A 20358-nucleotide genomic window follows, 5' to 3' on the forward strand; every position below is an offset into this window, starting at 1 on the left:
GTCGATATGTCCGAGTGGTTAAGGAGACAGACTTGAAATCTGTTGGGCTTCGCCCGCGCAGGTTCGAACCCTGCTGTCGACGTTTTTATTTTCGGCAGTCCATTTTCTTGCGCCTAGGGGTGTGCAAAAAAACCGGTTATCTTTAACCAAATTATTTCTTGCGCCTAGGGGTGTGCAAAAAAACCGGTTATCCTTAACCAAATTATTCCACTTTTTAAAACCCAATCCAAATACTAAAATATAAAATTGGGTATCCATTTTGTTATCCAAATATAAACCGGTACCCAAAATAATAATTTGGTTTAGTTATTGGATACCCAAATTTTATTATGTATTAAATTTATATGCTTGATTTCTTTCTTGGTATTAAGTGTATTTCTACATTACATATCACACGCTTAAGCATGATGATCATGTATTAATTGTCAAATATTTTTATACTGCTATATCATTTTTATATAAGCATGATGATCATATATTAATTGTCAAATATTTTTATACTGCTATATCATTTTTATATATAGAATGCTGTCAAATATTTTTATACTGTTATATCATTTTTATACATAGAATAGAATGCTGCCAAATATTTACTATACTGTTATTTCATGTTTATATATAAAATGAAGTTAATGTTAAGTTAATTAAGCATATGTTTGATTATACTCTCATCAAATTTTGAGAGATAGAGAGGCGGTTAATTGAAATAAATCACTGTGTGATGAGAGAAGAAAATTAGTTGAAATATTACACTGTTTTATTATATCCTCCAATATTTAAACACCATTTTTTTGAGATAAATTAGGTAAAATAAATAGGCTGGTTAAAGAAAATAAAAACAATTTTCTGATACAAAATTGGTTTTTTAAAAAAAGCTGGTTTTAAAATTAAGTTTTTTATATTAAACTTTTTTTAAAATTGGGTTTTTATAAAACTGGTTTTTTAAAGAAAATAAAAAACTAGTTTTAAAAGAAACCGGTTTTAAACTGGTTTTTTTAAAAAAATTGGTTTTTTTTAAAAAATTGGTTTAGAACTGAACCGATCCACATGTAAACCGGTTTTAAAAAAATAAACCAGTTTTAAAGAAATGGTTTTAAGATCCAAACCAAATCATGTATATGGTTCAATTTGGTTTGTTTATTGATCCATGCACACCCCTACTTGCGCCTAGAATCATTTCATGACTTTGATGAGTTTCGCTTTTTATGCCAATTCTCAAATATAAGTAAAGCATTAACGAAATACTGTTTTCAAAATATATTATACTTTGGATGAATTATTTATGTAAATGATTTTCTTAAAATGAAACAAACGCCTATGCATCTTTAAAAACTCATAGTGCATTTGAGATATGGAATCAAGAAAAATATATGAAACTTTGGGAGCTAAAAAGTTTATATCTTTCAATCATTTGTTTCTAAATGTGCAAAAAAGTTAAAGATCAAATCGGTTTTAGTATACGTTTGATTTAAGAAATAGTTATAGAATTGGACAAAATAAAGGATAAGAGACTTATAAAATTGGATAAAATAAATTATAAAAGATAAATTATTATTCTTCAAAAAAATTATGAGTTTTTGATTTTTTATTTTTTTTTAAAGTTATGGTGTTTGAAGAACAAGATATCAAAGCCTTTATGTGGAGGACATAGTCTTATGTCAAGCAACGTTTGATAAAGTCAGTAAAGATCTCTTATCAAACAGTGTATATGATGACAATGTTTATTATGAAGAGTTATCTCAAGTTTCATCTAAAGAGGATTCAAGGTTCTAGTGAAGCTTTAAAGTCAAAGATAATGTGGCTAGTAACTAGAAGCTTCAGAGTTGTGAAAGAGAGAAAGTGTGAAAGCTCGTCGAATCTGAGTTGAGTGATATGTGTCTGTAAAGGTATAAGACATGCCCTCGAATTTACTAGAAAAATCACACACCGAGTATTCTCGAAGATTGGTCTACGTTCAAATATCATCAAATCCAAGTAAAGAGTTCTGACATGCCAAAGAGCACTTTTAGGACTCGATATGAGCATTATGGGTTCCTTGTAATTCCCTTTGGAGTGACCAATGCCCCGACCATTTTGATGGACGACATGAACAGTGTTTTAGCCATATCTTGATAAATTCGTAGTAATCTTCATTGATGACATACTAATTTACTCTTGGACTCCAAGGGAGCATGTAAAGCATCTTAAGATTGTACTTTCGGTTTTACAAGAAAAGAAACTTTTTTCCAAATCCAATAAATGTAAATTTTGGATGTCGTGGATAAAATTTCTTGGGCATATAATCTCTCAAGGGGGAAAAGCGGTTGATCTCTCCATAGTTGAAGCGGTGTTAAATTTGGAAGGACCCAAAAACGAATATGAAGTGAGAAGTTTCTTGAGACTTTCATGATATTTTACCGAATATTCATTATGTGATTTTTTCAATTAGCCATGCTATTAACTCGACTAACTCGTAAGGAAACTCAATTTCAATGGGATATCGAGTGCGAGCGGAGCTTTCAAAAGATGAAGAAGTTAACCACTGCTCATGTGTTTATTATTCCAGACCCTGCACAAAAATACGAAGTTTTCTTGCGATGCCTTAAATAAAGGATTAGGGTGTGTATTTTTTTATTTTTTTTGAAATCTTGGTATCCGCCTTGCGAACAGATACCAAGATTTTCTTAAAAATGAATTACATGCAATAGAACTAATGATATCATAATACAATTTGTTGGAGAAATTCCGAGACCTCAACCTAAATTTCACATGGACTCAAGAAGGAGTCTTGACAATTCAAATGAGTATTATAAGTGATTTTAGAGAAAGAGTATGACAAGCTCAGTTGTTGGATGCAGGCTTGCAAGCTAAAACCAATCAACCAAGATTCACCCGATCGACATACAAAGTCCTTATCAATGAAATGATATGTATCCCGAATGATTTAGAACTAAAGAAGGTGATTCTTGAAGAAGCTCGTAAGAGTGATTTTACCATTCATCCCAGTTCCTCTAAGATGTATCATGATTTGAAAATAGATTTATAGTGGCCTAACATGAAAAGAGAAATAGCTGAATTCGAGTCCAAGTGTATGATATATCAGCAAGTGATGATCGATCAACAAAGACCCGTTGACATGTTACAACCACTGGAAATGCTAAAATGGAAATAGGAAATTATTTCTATTAATTTCATAGTGGGGATGCTTCATACTCATGGTGGGCATGACTCAATTTAAGTGATAGTGAACAGGTTGACCAATTCAATTCATTTCTTATTGGTTAATACTACCTATAGAGCCCTCCATTTAGCAAGAATTTTCACTGCGAAGATAGTAATACTACATGGCGTACCAATGAATATTATGTCCGATCACGATCCCAAGTTCACTTCTAGATTTGAGAAGGCTTTTCTCCATGCAATGGGGACGAGGTAGAATCTTAGAAACACCAACTATCCACAATCAAACGGTCAGATAGAAAAGACCATTTAATTAGTAAGGATATGTTAAGGGCTTGTATCCTAGAAGATATGGGAAGTTGGAATTAACACCTACCATTGATTGAATTTGCATACAATAACAATTATGACACCGTATGAATCTTTGTACGAGAGGAAGTGTCCTACCAATTTATGTTGCACAAAATTAGGAGATAAAGGTATTCTAGGATGTGAGATAATTTAAGAAACCACAAAGAAAATAAGGGTAGTTCAAGAAAAAATGAGAAAAGCCCAGGTCCGCCAAAAGAGCTACACGGATCAGCGTAGGAAAACTTTAGAATTTGATTAAGGAGATCATGTGTTCTTGAAAGTCACTCTTAAACTAGGGTTAAAAGGGACATTCAAGACAAAGAATTGAGTCTGCGGTACATTGGGCCTTATCAAATCATAAGTTGAATAGGAGAAATGGCTTACCAATTGGCATTACCACCTCCCTTATTTGGACTTCATGATATATTTTATGTGTCTCAACTCTGGAAATTCGTACCAAATCCTTTTTAACCTATTCTTTTAGAGACAATCAAGATTATGGCAGATCTCACTTTTCAACCTCAACATAGCCAAGTGATGGACTATCCGGTGAAATATCTAAGGAAAAGTGATATTGTTTATGAAATTATTATAGGGGAATCACATCCAGGAAAATCTACCTGAGAATTGGAATTAGAAATGAATACTAATTACCCACACCTCTTCAGGTAACTCTTAAATTTCGAGGACGAAATTTTATTAAGGGAGGGAGTGTATTACCCCATATTTTCGTTAATCAAATATGTTAACTTAAGTAAACCTCATGTATGTCACAAATTAGAAGTTCTAATTTGGTTAGACACCAAGGAAAAATTAGGCAATAAGGTTTTAGAAGAGGGCATTTAGATCTTTTATCAATGTGTTTAAAAGCCTAGAATTGAGAGGATTTCATTCATTTTTCTTTCGTTACAATTAAAATTTACATAGAGAGTGAGAAGAAAGAGATAAGGAAGACACAATAGAGAGATAGATAAAGAGAGATAGATAGATAGAGAGAGAGAGAGAGGGAGAGAGAGAGAGAGAGAGAGAGAGAGAGAGAGAGAGAGAGAGAAGCTATCGTTCAAGCTTCAAGGTCCTTGTACCGTGGGACTAGATCATCAAGTCAAAGAAGATAGAAAGAAAGCACTAAGGTGGGTAATCTTAAGCTTGTAATTTGGTATATTGAATTAGTATCATTTCCATTTCATAAGGAAATTGGTAGAAATTCATGTTGGATTCTTTGATTATGTGTTAATTAGATGAATTTTGATTCCTAGCACTAATATGATATTAAAATATTGTTTTGAGTGATGTGTATTGGTGAGAGGAGAGCTGCAAACTCGTTTGATTGCAGGTACACATGGAAGAAGATGAAGTTTAGGGTCTGGTGTGTTATTGGATGTATCTTATATTACTGTTAGGCGTAAAGGCCCCTAGTTTTTGTACTAGGAGGCCACTAGGGCACATTACATGTTCTAGCCTATATTAGAGCCAAGTAGTAATGGGCCCAATTTCATTTCCCACCCTGCCCTCTTCATGGCTCAGTCCAACTTTTAACAAATTATAAAGTAATAAAATTACATGTAAAAATAACGGTCGAAGAATGAAGTGAAAAGTGATGAACTTGGGTGGTATTTCTTAGAATGGTCAATCGTGATTGGTTAAGAAACATGTGTAAAGGGGATAGGTAAGTATCGAAAATGACTAGGTGAAAAACTTAAATGATTAGAATAATGGGAGGAAAGCATCTCTAATGACGGGTTCTAACTCATTTGTATATTGAGGAAAATATGTATACTGATTAAAGGGTTGTCTTGGTCTTATTATGTAAAGGGTGATGAACTCGAATGCACATCAAGAGTGGCATTTCTCAATGCATATAGTAATTGTATGAACCAAAAACAAAGTTGAAGCCTCATAGAGTTGTAGTAGGATGTTGATGATCCCATTAACTAGACTTAGATTGTGGGGGATTATTGAGATTATGATCTATGGATTCATATAGGTGTAGGAGATAATATGTAATTGCCTCTATAGTGCGTGGGATTGATTATGTCCCGGTGTCCTTTGACACGTTGCGTATCTCAGGTAATAATATGAAATCCTTAATGATAGAGGTAATATGTTACAAGTGTGGTAAATGGCCTTGGAGTGAACTTATGATTGTAATGAGGATCCATTGGAATTATTACTCACTCCATATTTACTTTATTTTTCGTATGATCAAATGATAGGTAATGGAAATGGGAAGATGACATGAAGATCTATGACGTGGATGCTTATTACATTCTAATTGTTTTCTTATTCTGTTGCATATACTATTTAGATGAACTTGATTGTCATGATGTAACCGAACATACTTATTATACTACTACGTACTATCTTATGAATCTATGCCAATTATCATAATACTTTATATGGATATACTAGATTATTCTATATGTCGTATTTATAAAAATTAATCAATTAATCTGCAATCAAACAAGGTATCAACAAATAAAAAAAATCAATTTTAATCTCTTAACCCAAAAAATCTCGAAATCTATTTTCATCTCATAATAATAATAAATTATAGTAACAACAAACCAATATTAATTCAGAATCAAATATAGTAAATTTTCCATGTTTCATAGAGAACTTTTTTCAAAATCATTTAGAGGTAAATTATGAGAGGGGCAAAATGGACATTGTGAAAATATATAGGGTGCCAGGTGCAACTATGAGGATGCCAAATAAGATTTTTAAAGTATGAGTTAAACAATCAACAAAAATCAAAGACTATTGATTGATTTGGATATTAGATTTTATACAATTCAACCTAACAAAACTCGCAAACATCCATATATTTCAATCTTTATATTTAACTTGTTGTTTCATGCAGATTATTTCTATTTCTTTAATTTTAAATATTATATTTTATATTTTTAAGTATCATATTATGATTATTAGATGTTTCATATTTAATAAATCTAAATATAAAAAAGCTGAAGGTAGAGATAAGGATATCAAAGGAAAAAGTCTAGGTAAAGCTCTATACTTGGAGATCGAAGAAGACAAAGGTTGAAAATTTCTGATGGAAGGTTGGGCTAAATGTAATACAAATATAGGCATGGTGAAGGAAGAGAAATGAGATTACGACATCTTCTTTCGTAACGAGATGGGTGAAATTCTTATGGCTTGTAACAAAGAAGTTGAGGGGGTAGACAACCCTAAATTAGCTGAAGCCATGGTGATGAAAAGAGTCATTGAGCTAGTTGAGGAAGGTTGTTTTACAGAGGTTAAGTTTGAATCTGGTTGCAAAACCCTAATTGAGATGATAAACAATGAAGGAGAAGAGGGAGACATGTTTTGAAAGGTTAATAGACACATTAGATTCAAAATGAAACACTTACAAAATCTAAGTGTAGTTTCACCAAAAAAAGTATAATGAAATGACCCATTAATTAGTCATATATGCTCTTAGAGCTCAAAATAGAATTTGGATGGAGAAAAATCTGCCATGTAATTTAGGCCCTATTATTAAGGATATGAGGTCAAATAAATAAAGTTGTTGTTCAATTTAAAAAAAATAATAAATTTGTATCTACATAAAAACATAAAAAAGGAAAGAGAAAAAAGAAAGAAAATAATTTTCATTTTATTTCTTCTATTTTGATTTTCTAATGTTTTCAATTAATTTTACAAATTTAATTATAATTAATTATTATTTTAATGACATGAAAACTTTGGCTTACTTAGATTTAACTGACCATTGCCACATTGTAATCGAGGATGTCATATATGCAAAATTAAAGAAGTACCAATAAAATTCACTAGTGCAGGAAGTACTTTTTACTTCGGGCGAAAAGTATTTTTACATCGGGCCTAGGCCCGATATAAAGCCAAACGATGTAATAAGTCAGAGGCATGTGAAAAATTAACATACCACATCGGTTGAATTCAGATGTCTGATGTGAAAAATAATGCAATTTTTTTATAAAAAAATATATACACCATATTTTACATCGGTTGTCCTGTCCGCCTGATGTAATAGATAGTTTTCACATCGATTTTCCACTTTTCCCGATTTAATAGATAAGTTTTTACATTGGTTTTCCATTTTGCCCGAAGTAATATATTTTCTGCTTTTCAGCGTATAATAGCTTTTTTTTCCTATTTTAACCTGTAATTTTTTTTGTACCTAATTTTTCATATAAATTTCAAATACCATACAGACCAAAGTTATGTCGCTATTTTGCACATTTTTTCCACAGCACACAGACCACATTTAGGTCACTATTTTCATATTTTTCTAACCAGTGAAGTTAAATGTCTGATGTAAATCACTAAATCAAAATTTTTTTCACATCAATTTGTTATAAAATCTGATGTAAAATCATTTGACAAATATTTTTCACATCAGTTACCTTGATACTTGATGTAAAATCTTGAAACCAAATATCTTATTTTTAGTAGTGATTCCAACAAATGTTAAATGAGTGACTACAAAACTAAATTTTAAAATAATACCTTATTTTGATCAAAATAGAAGATCAAAAGAGTATTTAAATAATATATTATTTAAATTAAACAAATAAATAAAATTTAAATATTAAATAAGTCATACATAATTAAGTGTTCTTCATTTTCATGTATTAAATATGAATTTTGAAGTCATGAGTATTAATAATGACTAACCAATTACATGCATAACAATAACAATGATATATTCTTGGCAAATTGTTAAATATCCATGATAAATAGTTGGGTATTGGTATAAATTAATTTAAAAAATTAATTATTTTAAATTAAAATATTTTTTTACAATTAATTTTATGTGATTCTTAATTTATGTATTGAATATGACACTTAATCTATCGTGAGATTTTAAAAAATTAAAATAAAAATTTAATGTGCTATTATTTTTAAAATATAGATGGGGAACATTGTAAATATTAATTATTTCTTTCCTCTCTCATTTCTCTCATTTTGAATCCTCTCCTCTCCTTTTTCTCTCCATTTCTCTTCATATGTCCTTTTTATGTTTTCCCTTTTTTTTTTATTCTCACACACAAGACGTTTAAACTCACACTTATATTATTAGTATTAAAGTAAAAACATGTTTATAACCGCGATTAATTTAAGTTCTCATATTATTTTTGAAAAAAAGTAAATCATCGCAATGATAAATATTGTCGCTGAAAATAGTATAATTTTTTAATATACATATTGCAACTATTGTAAATAACTTTTTTTTTCTCTCAACTTTTTAATTACTATGGGTGAAAATGATTTAACCCCAACACAACTATTTCAACTATTTCGTAGAAAATAATAATTTTTTTGTTAAATACATAACAATGATTAATTTAATTCATTGTGATAAATTAAAATTTTTAATAATTTCATTATTGTTGAAAAAAATTATTTATTTTTAAGATTTTTTTTTGCCAAAAACATTTCAAGTGACAATTAGATGAAAATTATATATATATATATATATATATATATATATATATATATATATATATATATATATATATATATATATATATATATATATATATATATATATATATATATATATATATATATATATATATATATATATATATATATATATGTAATATGTTCAGTTTATATATTGAACATTTATCATCACTTTTGTTTTTTTTTCAACTAAATTTAAATTAAGCTCATAATAAACAATATATCAAAAATTTAAATAATATTTAAAATGAAAAATTAAAGAGTATTTATTATTATTCATTGGAAAATTTACTTTAACATTTAAAACAAATTATTTATATAAAAATCATATTATATTAAATTGGATCATTTTGAGTTTGTTTTTTTTAATTGTTATAAAAAAAATAAAACCGCATATATTTTTATTTTTAATTAAGTTCTTATGTCAAAATTCAATCAGTTTTATATTCCATGTATCATCTTAAAATCATTTTACAATATTAATCAATCACAATCATTTGTGCCTATAATTCTAAAAATAATTATGATTATGATATTAAATAAATAATTAAATTTAGAATTAAACAATTTTTGAATACTTAATCTAATAGATTTATTTATTTTATAAACGTTTATTCAATAATTTATGAAAAAATTTAATTAATTTAATTTTTTAATCTAATATAACTTTTTTTAAAATTATTCTTTATTTTAGAATGTGTTTAACTAATTTCTCTTGAAAAAAATATTTATGGAGTATTTTTAATAAATAAGTTTTTTTTTATAAAGTAGGGTGGGTGCACTCTTCTCTTATGGCCTCATTTCTCGCCAGCTCTTTCAATCACAAGTTATATCACACCCCTATGTGAAATTTGTATTAACAAGGTCCTCTATTCTATTAGTTTTTACCAGTAATTCTCTTAGTTAATTTGATCTGATATGGTTGGTAGGGTGCGTTCCAAATTTTATATCTAATGTTTGAAATTATCCATAAATATATTCTTGAATTTTATTTTCATTCAATAAGTTTTAGTTAGCTTTGTAATCTATTGTAAAATCTTTTTAAATATCTGATGCAAAAAATAATTATTCTTGTGATGTGATTGGAAAATAACAAAGGTTTTGATTTGGTTTGTCGAGATTTTAAGAAATTGATTCCTTTTTATTTCATTTTTTTATGGTCACTGAACATTATGAAGAGGATTATAATGAGCATGGCATCGGATAGATAGAGTTGGTAAGTGTTTAGGTTGAATGAGGCATTTGCTTTCTAAATGCTGGGACAATTTTACTTATGGTTTGATATTAGAATTTTAAACTCCAATCTTACTTTAAAAGTTGAGTAATGCTATTCATACACTCAATTGTTATACTAATATTCACACATTATACTCAACAGTACTTTATAGTTGTTACTAAATTTGGTTAATGCGGTATAAAAATTTGGTTAATGCAGTAATGAAGTTGGTTAATGCATCATCCAGTATTAAAAATAATTTTTAGCAGTCACAAAACTTGGTTAATGCAGAGTAAAAACTTGGTTAATACAGTAATAAAGTTGGTTAATGCAACATCCAAGTATTAAAATTATGTTTTAGCAGTCATCAAATTTGGTTAATGCAGTGTAAACACTTGGTTAATGCAGTAATGAAGTTGGTTAATGCACGTCCAGGTATTAAAAATAAACGTTCGTACATAAATAGTATACCAAAATGCAAAGTTAAGCCAACTAGATTATGAGTTTCTAAATTTCAATCCATTCTTATAAAGCTAGCAATAGCAAAGTTGAAATCATTCAATAAACCTTCTTTTCTTATCTTATTGACCACTATCTTGATTTTTTATAGATATAATAAATATATCTACTCTATGTATAATATGCAATCCACTTTTACAATTTACAGTTTTTGAACTTGGGTTAGTAATTAATGAAAAACTCCATTTACTTATAATTTAGGAAGCATAATTTTTTTTAATGGAGCTCATGTGAGATTTGACAATTTCTTGGTTTCTTATGAGTCCAAGTGGTTTAGTAGATTGGGCTAGTCGTGTTGCTTTCTTAAGGATGACCTGAGCATTCAAGTACTAGGTTGGAATGTTTTCTACACTATCTCATGTGGATTGATGTTCTGTTGGAGTTTCTCAAAATAAGTGGTCTACTATTTAGAGAAGTATGAGATTCGCACCTCGTATGTTGTGGAACAAGTGGAAGAGGAAGAACACGTAGCAGGAGAGGTACGAATTGGGAAGAGGAAGAGAAGATTCCTCAACTCAGGGCTAAGAGGAATGTGGGCAGGCTCAAACATCTTAATAACTATTGTTTGATAGATTGCTCATAGACAACAAATTGGCGCTTTCATTGCTTGCTATGACTTCTCCCACGTCACCACCACCTTCCATTGCAAAACTTACCACCACCATTAACCAACTCATCCTCAGCTAATAATCCTTTCAAGCTAGTGTGTCAGCCAACATCAACACTCTCACATTAGAATTTCATGACTTGCGAATAGGCTTTCCCCCCCTTCCGGATTTACTTCACCGTCCACTTCACCTGGAGCAAAAATCCAATCCTTTCCATCAACCACCATGAAGTTCGACATTCCCTGTTTCAATGGGACTGACCCATGACCCATTGGGTTGGATATTCAAGATTAATCAATTTTTTAACTACCATCTTACACTAGAGGATCAAAGGATTCACATCGCCCCATTCTACATGGAAGACAAAGCTTTGGTTTGGTTCCAATGGATGCATGCCAATGACCAACTCCTCACTTGCTAAGACACAAGTAATTCAGACCCCTGAATAATATCTTTATTTGGCCAAACTGTTAAGGTATTCCTACGAGATTTTGGTATTCCTAAGCAGACCGGTCCTATTCAGGAGGAAACAAGACAAATTGACCCAATACTTTACAATTTAGAAAATGGTAAGATGGTGGTGACATATATGGATAATAGGAGTTGGGATTTCTATGATGCTAAGATCTTTGTTATTCAGACAGAAGATATAAATAATGTTTTTGGGACGAGTCAATATAATGCTAACATGAGCAAGGGTGAGTTAACATTCCTCCTGGTGGAGTAACGATCAAGGGTGAGTAAACACTCCTCCTGGTGGAGTAACGATCATTCGAGATACGGAAAATATTGAACTACCTTGCAGGGTACAAAATGTCATATATATATATATATATATATATATATATATATATATATATATATATATATATATATATATATATATATATATATATATATATATATATATATATATATATATATATATATATAAAGCAACCTAAAGAGAAAATTCCAAATTAGAAAAAAATGTCGGTCAACCTTATAACATCTTATTAAAGGGTATTCCTTCTCACATGTCATTATGAAGTTTTTTTCTTAAAACTCGAAATGAAAACTATTTTGTATGATTATAATACATCACTTACATGTATACAGCGAAGGGAATTCTTATGCTAACAAGTTTGCTAACTATGATCATTCCATTGCAATTTCTCTTTAATGAATATTGTTTTCCATTTCATGAAAGATGAATTCTTTAGACATGTTAAGTCTCCTTTATTATAGATTTTTTTGTAATTTTTTCTTTATTTCATTTTTTTTAAGTAAGGCTTGTCTCCCTTTTACATATTTTTTGTTTCATTTTTATTTATATATTTATGAGATATAGTTGGAATGCCCTATCTGCTCCATAATTCAGCTAAAAGAATTAAAAATATTTATCTTTTTTAATCATGTAAGTATTTGGTCGTTGTTTCGACTACATATGAATAGAATAATGCAATCATCATCAAACTCTTGAGTGTCCCTTTTTGTTTCTTTTGTTGCTTGATTGAATTTTAATTTTTTAATTGTACAAATCTTAGTTTTTTTCTCTATTTGTCTATTTCTGATATTTTCTTTTGAAGTACATTTGCGGCTAATATAATCCAAAATATTACCACCACATGCAGCACTTCAACTACGTGTAGCTAAGCTAAGTATTCATCTGTATTGATTTTCAGCCATCTTAACAATTTGAATATGTCTCTCTCAAATTATTTTTTCAAATTGACCAATATATACACATACATCAAATGACCTCACAAAAATCAATTATTGTTTGAGGAAATGTCAAACATATTGAAATAATATTTCAAAATTGTTTGTTAAATTTTTATTTCGTATATATATCATTAATCACGTTTTTGATTTTGTGTTTGATTTTGATCCGTATTGAGCGATTTTAAGCCTTCAGATTTTCATCCTTTGTGATTTAATAGTTCTCTAAGTTTTCTATAAAATTTACACTCATAAAATATTATTTATTGACATGATATTCAATTCTATATATTTTTTTCAAAAATATTTAAAAATTAAAATTCCAAAAAAAAGTCAAATTTTTTGAAAGTATAATTAGAGATCCAGTAAGATACTTTTAACCTTTTATTTTTAATTTCAAATAAAATTCATGTTAAAGTTGGATGTTACGACACTAAATGTTGTCATGACTCACGAATGTAAATTTTGGAGGAAAATTGAGAAAGAGATTAATACCAAAACTAAAATGATAAATATATAGAGCGGGTTTGTTTTATTTTTTTAATAATTTTTACAGTGTTTCAAATTATTGTTAAAAATATTTACAAAAATATTTTTTAATAAAAATTTAATTTGAATATTATTTTAAATAAAAAAATTTAGGTATCAAAACTTTTAAAAATCACTTAATATAACAAGAGATTAATTGGTATGTACTATCACTCGGTCAATGTAAATTTTTTTACACCATCAGTGCATCATCAGCATTCAAATGGATTACTTTAATTGAAATTGAAATAAAAATCTAATAATAATAATTGGGATTCACCGATAGTATAAAACTTCTTTACACCTTTAATATATTTCAATTAAATTCATATAACAAGGTGAGAGCCTTTAATCAAAATCACTTAATCAAAATTTTAAAAATTCACTCAAAATTAATTTTTTGGAAAAAATTACAATTTTGCCTATACTTTCATCTTTAATAATGCATATTTTTGTTATAGATTATCATAATTAATTTTTCAATTTATAAAAAATAAATTTAAAAAAATGTTAATATTTTGAAAAAATAATTAAAATTATATTTTAAAATATAAAAAAATGGTGGCGTTTAGGGTTTAATTAAGTTTCTCACCAGTGAAACCAAAAATATACCATTAAATTTGATCAGGGACTTAATTAAACTCTCACCTTGGACGCTACCCAAAAATATATACTCCCTCCGGTCTTAAATATAAGCAAAAAAAAATAAAATTCTATGGTCTTAACTATAAGCAAAAAAAAATCAATATTTATTACATTCAATGTCACTATTCCGAATACCCCTAAAACTTTTTACATTTTAAATGTTTGCAACAATTTCCAAAACAAAAAATAGGGATAGAATTAGAAAGAGAGTAAGAATTAAATGCATTAAGACATGGTGAGCTTTTTGCAAATTTGCTTATATTTGAGACCGGAGGGAGTATATACTTTTAAGAATTTAATGAAAATGTACCGACAATGTAAAGCAGATTTACACTTTCAGTGAAATCCTAACCGTTAATTTTTATAGACATTTGACTTTTTTTTAAATCACATAAAATATTTCTTTTTAAGAGTTGTGATGCACTGACCGTGTAGAATATTTTACACTAACAGTACACTAGCTTTAAATTTTTTTAAAGGTAAAATAAACATGCACATTGATACCAAAAGAAAAAAAATCAAACACGCACATAATAAATTAAAAATTGCTTTAAAAAAAGGTGAGGGTCAAAGTCGCTTGTGTTAATAGAAGAGAAAAAGACGCAATTAAATGTAGGCTGAAATATTTCTTATTTTAATATTTGTTTCAAATTTTACTAAATTATATCTATAAATTTTTTATTTTCAAGAATTCATTTTATACATAATTTTGTCACTTTTTATTCTTATGTAATAGGGTGGGAATCTTAAATTCCCATAGAAATAAGAAGTAACCACTCATAATTTCCCACTCCCATATATTTTAATTTATTTATTTTATATTTTATAATTTAAATTAAATATATTAAATAAATATTACAAGGCAATTAAATCTTTTCACCAAAACACAAAGAAGGGAATAAAGTTCCAAGAATAATATTTTCAGAAATAGCATTTTCATAATTATATTTTTAATCCATGAAACAAATAGATCCTATTTGATTTGTTTTTTTTTAAAACTATTTTTTAATTTTTAAAATTTGAAAATAATAAAACGTATTTAATAGTCTAATTTTACAAAATTAATTTTGAAAACTATGTTTTATTTGAGAGTTCTAAAAACTAAACAAATTAAGAGAATAAAGATAATGCACTGAAAGTGTAAAGCCACGTTACACTGTCAACCAATCTGCTTTATTCAATTTGCCATGTCATATTCAAACAATTTTATTAATAGAATAAAGATGCATATATGGAAACACTTTTTTTATTTTACGTTGAATTCTTTCGTAAATGCATTTACGGAACATTTTTATGTTGTTTAAATAGTTCAATAAATGCATATGGAAAAATTCAACGTAAAATAAAAAAAAAATGCTTGCGGAGATACACCTCCAAAAGCAATAAACAAAATTGAAATTTCGTCAAGTGCTCAAGAGTATTATGGGATGGATTGAGATATTCTACTTCACAAGATGCTATTGGGACCATTTTTCCAAGAGGAATTGTGATTTTGTTTCTTTGGGTTTAGGCCTTGATTGTAATAAAAAAAAGAGATATAATCTGCAAATTCTTATTGAGCTGTCAAAAATCAATAATATTTAATTGAAGACCTTCTCCAAAGTTCGAAACTTATCATGATTGTGCAACTTTTAGTGATTATTATTAGAGTTGTAAAAATAGGTCGGACCCATCGCTCCGGCCCATAAGCCTAATAATTTAGCGTGGACCAGGCTGCAAAATACCTTAAAAAATACTATCCTATTTTTTTGGGCCAGTCCATCGGGCTTATGTTTTTTATGGATCGGGCCAGGTCAAGCGAGTTTCGGGCTGACTCATTAAAAGAAGATTTTGGTAAATTTTAGAGAAAAAAGATTGAGATAAGATATGATTGCATAAATTTGTTTCAAATAAAGAAAAGTTAAAAAGGATGAAGATATATTTTTAAGATGATGTGATCAAAGAAATGATTGTGAGATGAAGAGAAAGTTTGATAAATATTGGTGATAATATTAAGTTACTTTGTACTTTTACATGAATGTTTTTGTAGTATTCATAACCATTGGATTTGAATTAATAACCATTGGCTATAATAAGAACTGAGAACTTTTAATAATAACCATTGGATTTGAATTAATGGCTCAGATTTAACTTATATTTTAAATACATATTACATAAATATCTTGTTTACTTAAACATTAATTAAATATTTTAAAATATAAGGTAAATCCGAGCCATTAATTCAAATCCAATGGTTATTATTAAAAATTCTCAGTTCTCATTATAGTCAAAGGGATTGTCAGTTCTCATTCTCAGTTTTCCGGTTGGTGCTGAACAGGTGGCCGGCAACAGGTAGTTTGATCTTCGGTGATGGTTGAGAAAAAAGAGATTGTACCTGCAAGGCACTCTGATGTCAAAGTAAGAAGGAGAACAAAGGTACAACAGAAAATATGAGAGTTTGGATAAAGTTTGGATTGCCTTTCCCTCTAGAGGTAGAGGGCTATTTATAGTGTTCTCCTTAATGTAGATTGGGTCATGCTATATTCGTGGGTCTGGGCGTAAATCCAGGGCCCCAAATATAGGAAATTGTTGACTAGGTCTTGACTGGTCGAATGTAAGGAACTAGCCGTTGCCGACGGAAACCAAACATGCTCGGATAGTCCTCAATTGTGGGAGGTTTAAAGGTCATTCGTGCCCGGTCGAAGGGGATATGTCCTCCAACTGGCTATATGGATTGGACCAATGCTTATTGGGTTGTTTATACCTAAGAGCGATTTGGGCCAATTAGAATAATTGGCATAATCCATAACAATATGGATGTTGATTTGATGAATATTTTAAACATCACTCAACTAAGTTAATGATGACTCTCTATTTATGTTATGTAGCTTTTATCCATTACATCTTTTTTATAAAATTAAAATCATAATATTAAAATACGGGTTGCACGGGCTTTTAAAAAATAGACCAGACTCATTTTTCTGTAGCCCATTAAACAATCGGGTTGGACCAGTCCATTTAAACATCTTGGTCCACCGAGCCGAAACGGGTTAGGCCGAGCCGAAGCAGGTTGGACCAAGCCGGCCTATTTGACAATTCTAATTATTATGTCTTTGTTTTGTAGATAAAAATTGAAATAAATGATATATATTTTTTGTTTACATAATTAATAACCTACATCTTATTTATAATTTTTATTAAAAAATTGTGTATATTAAATAAAGAGTTAAATATGTTTGTGGTTCTCCTAAATATCTCATATTTCACTTTTTTAGTCTTTAAAAAAATTCTTTAAAAAATGGTTCTCCTAATAATTTTCATCCACATTTTTTATTCCTCCCGCAACTTAGCGACTATTTTTACAATTTAACAACCGAATTAGCAACAATTTTAGCGATAATTTTTATTTAGTGACTGAATTAGCAACGAATTTAGCAGGAGGAACCAAAGTGTGAATGAAATTTTTTAAAAAGACTATCATTAGAAGAAATTTTCATAGAGACTAAAACCATATTTAAATTATTTATAGGGATGAAAAATATAGTTAACCTTTAAATAAATATCTTGTTATATATTGAGTGTAAATTTTTAATATTTATTATACTTCAATTAAAAAAACTTTTCTAATATAATAAAACATATATTGTTGACCTTATAAATATGGTGAACACTAGTATGTACTTTTGAAAATCGAATCGAACCAAACGGTCGAATCGGGAATCGAAAGGGTCAATGGTATGATCTAATTGTTGAATCGAGTATGCTATTGAATGGATACGAATCGGTCAAAATTGATAAATCGACGGTTTTGAAAAACCGACAGGTCAAATGCATTTTTTTTACTCACACAAAACGATGCAATTTTGATAATTTTAAAAATAAAATAAAATATAATATAATTAGAGTTTATTCAAAAACTTATTTGGAACAATCCCTTGTTTGCAATTAAATCTTAAAATTTTGTAGACGTTGTGATATTTTTTAGACATTAAATCATTTGATTCGACCGATTTAGTAAATATATAATTTTGTTATAAAAATTGATTTATTTAACCGAGTTATTCAATTTAATCTTGGGTTTCGATCATTAATTTAGTAATTCGATCAATCAACTAGTGATCCAATATACTCACTAATTTGATGATCAGTCCTACTTTTAAATCATTGAGTAAATATTCAAAATATTTTTCACCTTATAAATTTGGTGGTGACCTGTTAATACTATGTACTAAATTGTCAAAAATTTGTTTTTATAACATTAGTTAAAGAAAAAACGTGTACTAACTACACCTCAAGCACTTTTACTCTAAAATTTACGAAGAAGAGATATTAACACGTAGATACAAATTTACGTGATGCTCACTTCACAACCACTACTAATTTTCCATTTATTGATATTTGTTAATATGACGTAGTCAAATCAAATAGCACGGCAATATCCAAAATTCCATTTTTCATTTTCTTTTAATTTCCAAAACAGCTGGACATCATCCACCCTTAACAAACAAACAAAAACGTATTCAATGAACAATTCAAACCAATATACAACTCTATCTAAAACTCATAACACTAACAAGAGGTTAATCTTACTGTTAAATTCAACCCATACAACTAAAACAGATTAGCAACAATAAAAACTGCTATTTAAAGGGAATCGCACTCATTAGTAATAAATTAATAATAATCCAACGTGGGTCCCGGCACCGTTTACTGACCCCATCCAGCTCATTTCTTGAATAACAAACTCTCCACCTCATCATTTTCTTTGCCACCCCATCATCAATATTTCATCATGAATCATAACATAATATACCATTATCATTACATCATTTCTAACTATATAACACTTTTCACCTCTTTTTTACCCTATTCTTTTCAAGCAAAAAAACTCAACCATGACAGAAACAGATTCAGATACAAATACAAATACAACTCTCTTTTTATATAATTACCCTATCCCTATTCTTCTCAATTCAGTTATTAACTTGTTCAAGAAAAATATTCAATCTCTTCTCAATCTAACCACCGTCACTACTGCACAATCTCACTCAGTTTCAGTTTCTCGTCCTGGTTTGGCTCTCGTTACTACTATCATCACCGATAAGATTCCGGTTCCGAATGTTCTTGAATCAACCACTATGTTAAATTTGAAGCTAAACAATAATGAGAATTCTCGACATCCGTCACGGATTGGATTTGTTTCCGGTGATGTTGATGGATTGATGTCTTGCACTGAAAGTCTTGGATTCGAGAGTTGTGATGAGAGGAGAGTTTGTGAGAGAATGAATATGAATATGAGGATGAATAGTGATGAGAAGGATGAGAGTTGGAGGAGGAAGATTACGATGAAAAGAGGTGAAAGTAGAGGAAATTCGATGAGGACGTTTCCGCCGCCGATTCCGTCGTTGAATCGGAATGGTAAGCCTAGTTTTTATCTGAGGCCGGTGAGGAAAGACGGGAGGTTGGAGTTAACGGAAGTTAGAATACACCGACCGGATATTCTTCATGCTTCGCGGCATGATGGACGGTTGACATTGCATCTGATTCCAGATCGAGACAGTGATGAAGAAGAAGAAAGTGAAGAAGAAGAAGAAGAAGATGATGAAGAAGTTGAAGAGGTTGAGGAAGAAGAAATTGAAGAGGAGGAGGAAGAAGAAGTTGAAGATATGGGAATTCCTATGGTAGTGGGAAATAGTAATGAAGGGGTAAGGAGGTGTCATGAAATGGTGAATCAACAACATCTTCTTGTTCATGGGAACCAAATTCGAATGTGTGTGTGATATTTTAGGAAAGAGTTATGTTTTCAATTTTCTACTATTTATTTATTAAGAATGATCAAATTTTTGAAGTATTGTTTAAGAGAGAAAATAAAAATTGAACATATTAGGCTATGTTTCCTTTTGTTGATTTCATTAACATGTAAATAATATTTATGAACTTGTTAAGATTACTTTGTTATATTGATTGGCCAAGTATGTTAAATGTGACATGGACGTATACGAGGTTCTAAGTTTGTGGACAAAATGGTTAGAAATTGGATAGGGAACTTTCTCATGGAAGATTAATTATAGATAAAATAGATGAATACTTTATACCAATAATATGGGTAAAAAAAATGGACAATTTAGATGAGTTGGTTGTTTTTTTTTTTATTATTAAGTAAGAAAGTAACATGTTGATCCGTCAGGTGAGACACTTTACATT

The 20358-nt window shown here is 29.2% G+C and overlaps 1 protein-coding gene and 1 non-coding gene across 2 annotated transcripts; both read left to right on the plus strand.

The window, feature by feature from the left end:
• On the plus strand, positions 1-82 carry TRNAS-UGA (transfer RNA serine (anticodon UGA)). Its single transcript has one exon. It is a non-coding gene; the product is annotated as a tRNA-Ser (tRNA).
• An 18871-nt stretch (positions 83-18953) lies between these two features.
• Positions 18954-20358, plus strand: LOC131612841 (protein FANTASTIC FOUR 1-like). The gene has a single exon (XM_058884593.1). The coding sequence runs from the start codon at positions 19050-19052 to the stop codon at positions 19932-19934; it is 885 nt and encodes a 294-aa protein (XP_058740576.1). The 5' UTR covers positions 18954-19049; the 3' UTR covers positions 19935-20358.

Source organism: Vicia villosa, linkage group LG6, assembly GCF_029867415.1.
Source record: "Vicia villosa cultivar HV-30 ecotype Madison, WI linkage group LG6, Vvil1.0, whole genome shotgun sequence".
Classification (NCBI taxonomy): domain Eukaryota; kingdom Viridiplantae; phylum Streptophyta; class Magnoliopsida; order Fabales; family Fabaceae; genus Vicia; species Vicia villosa.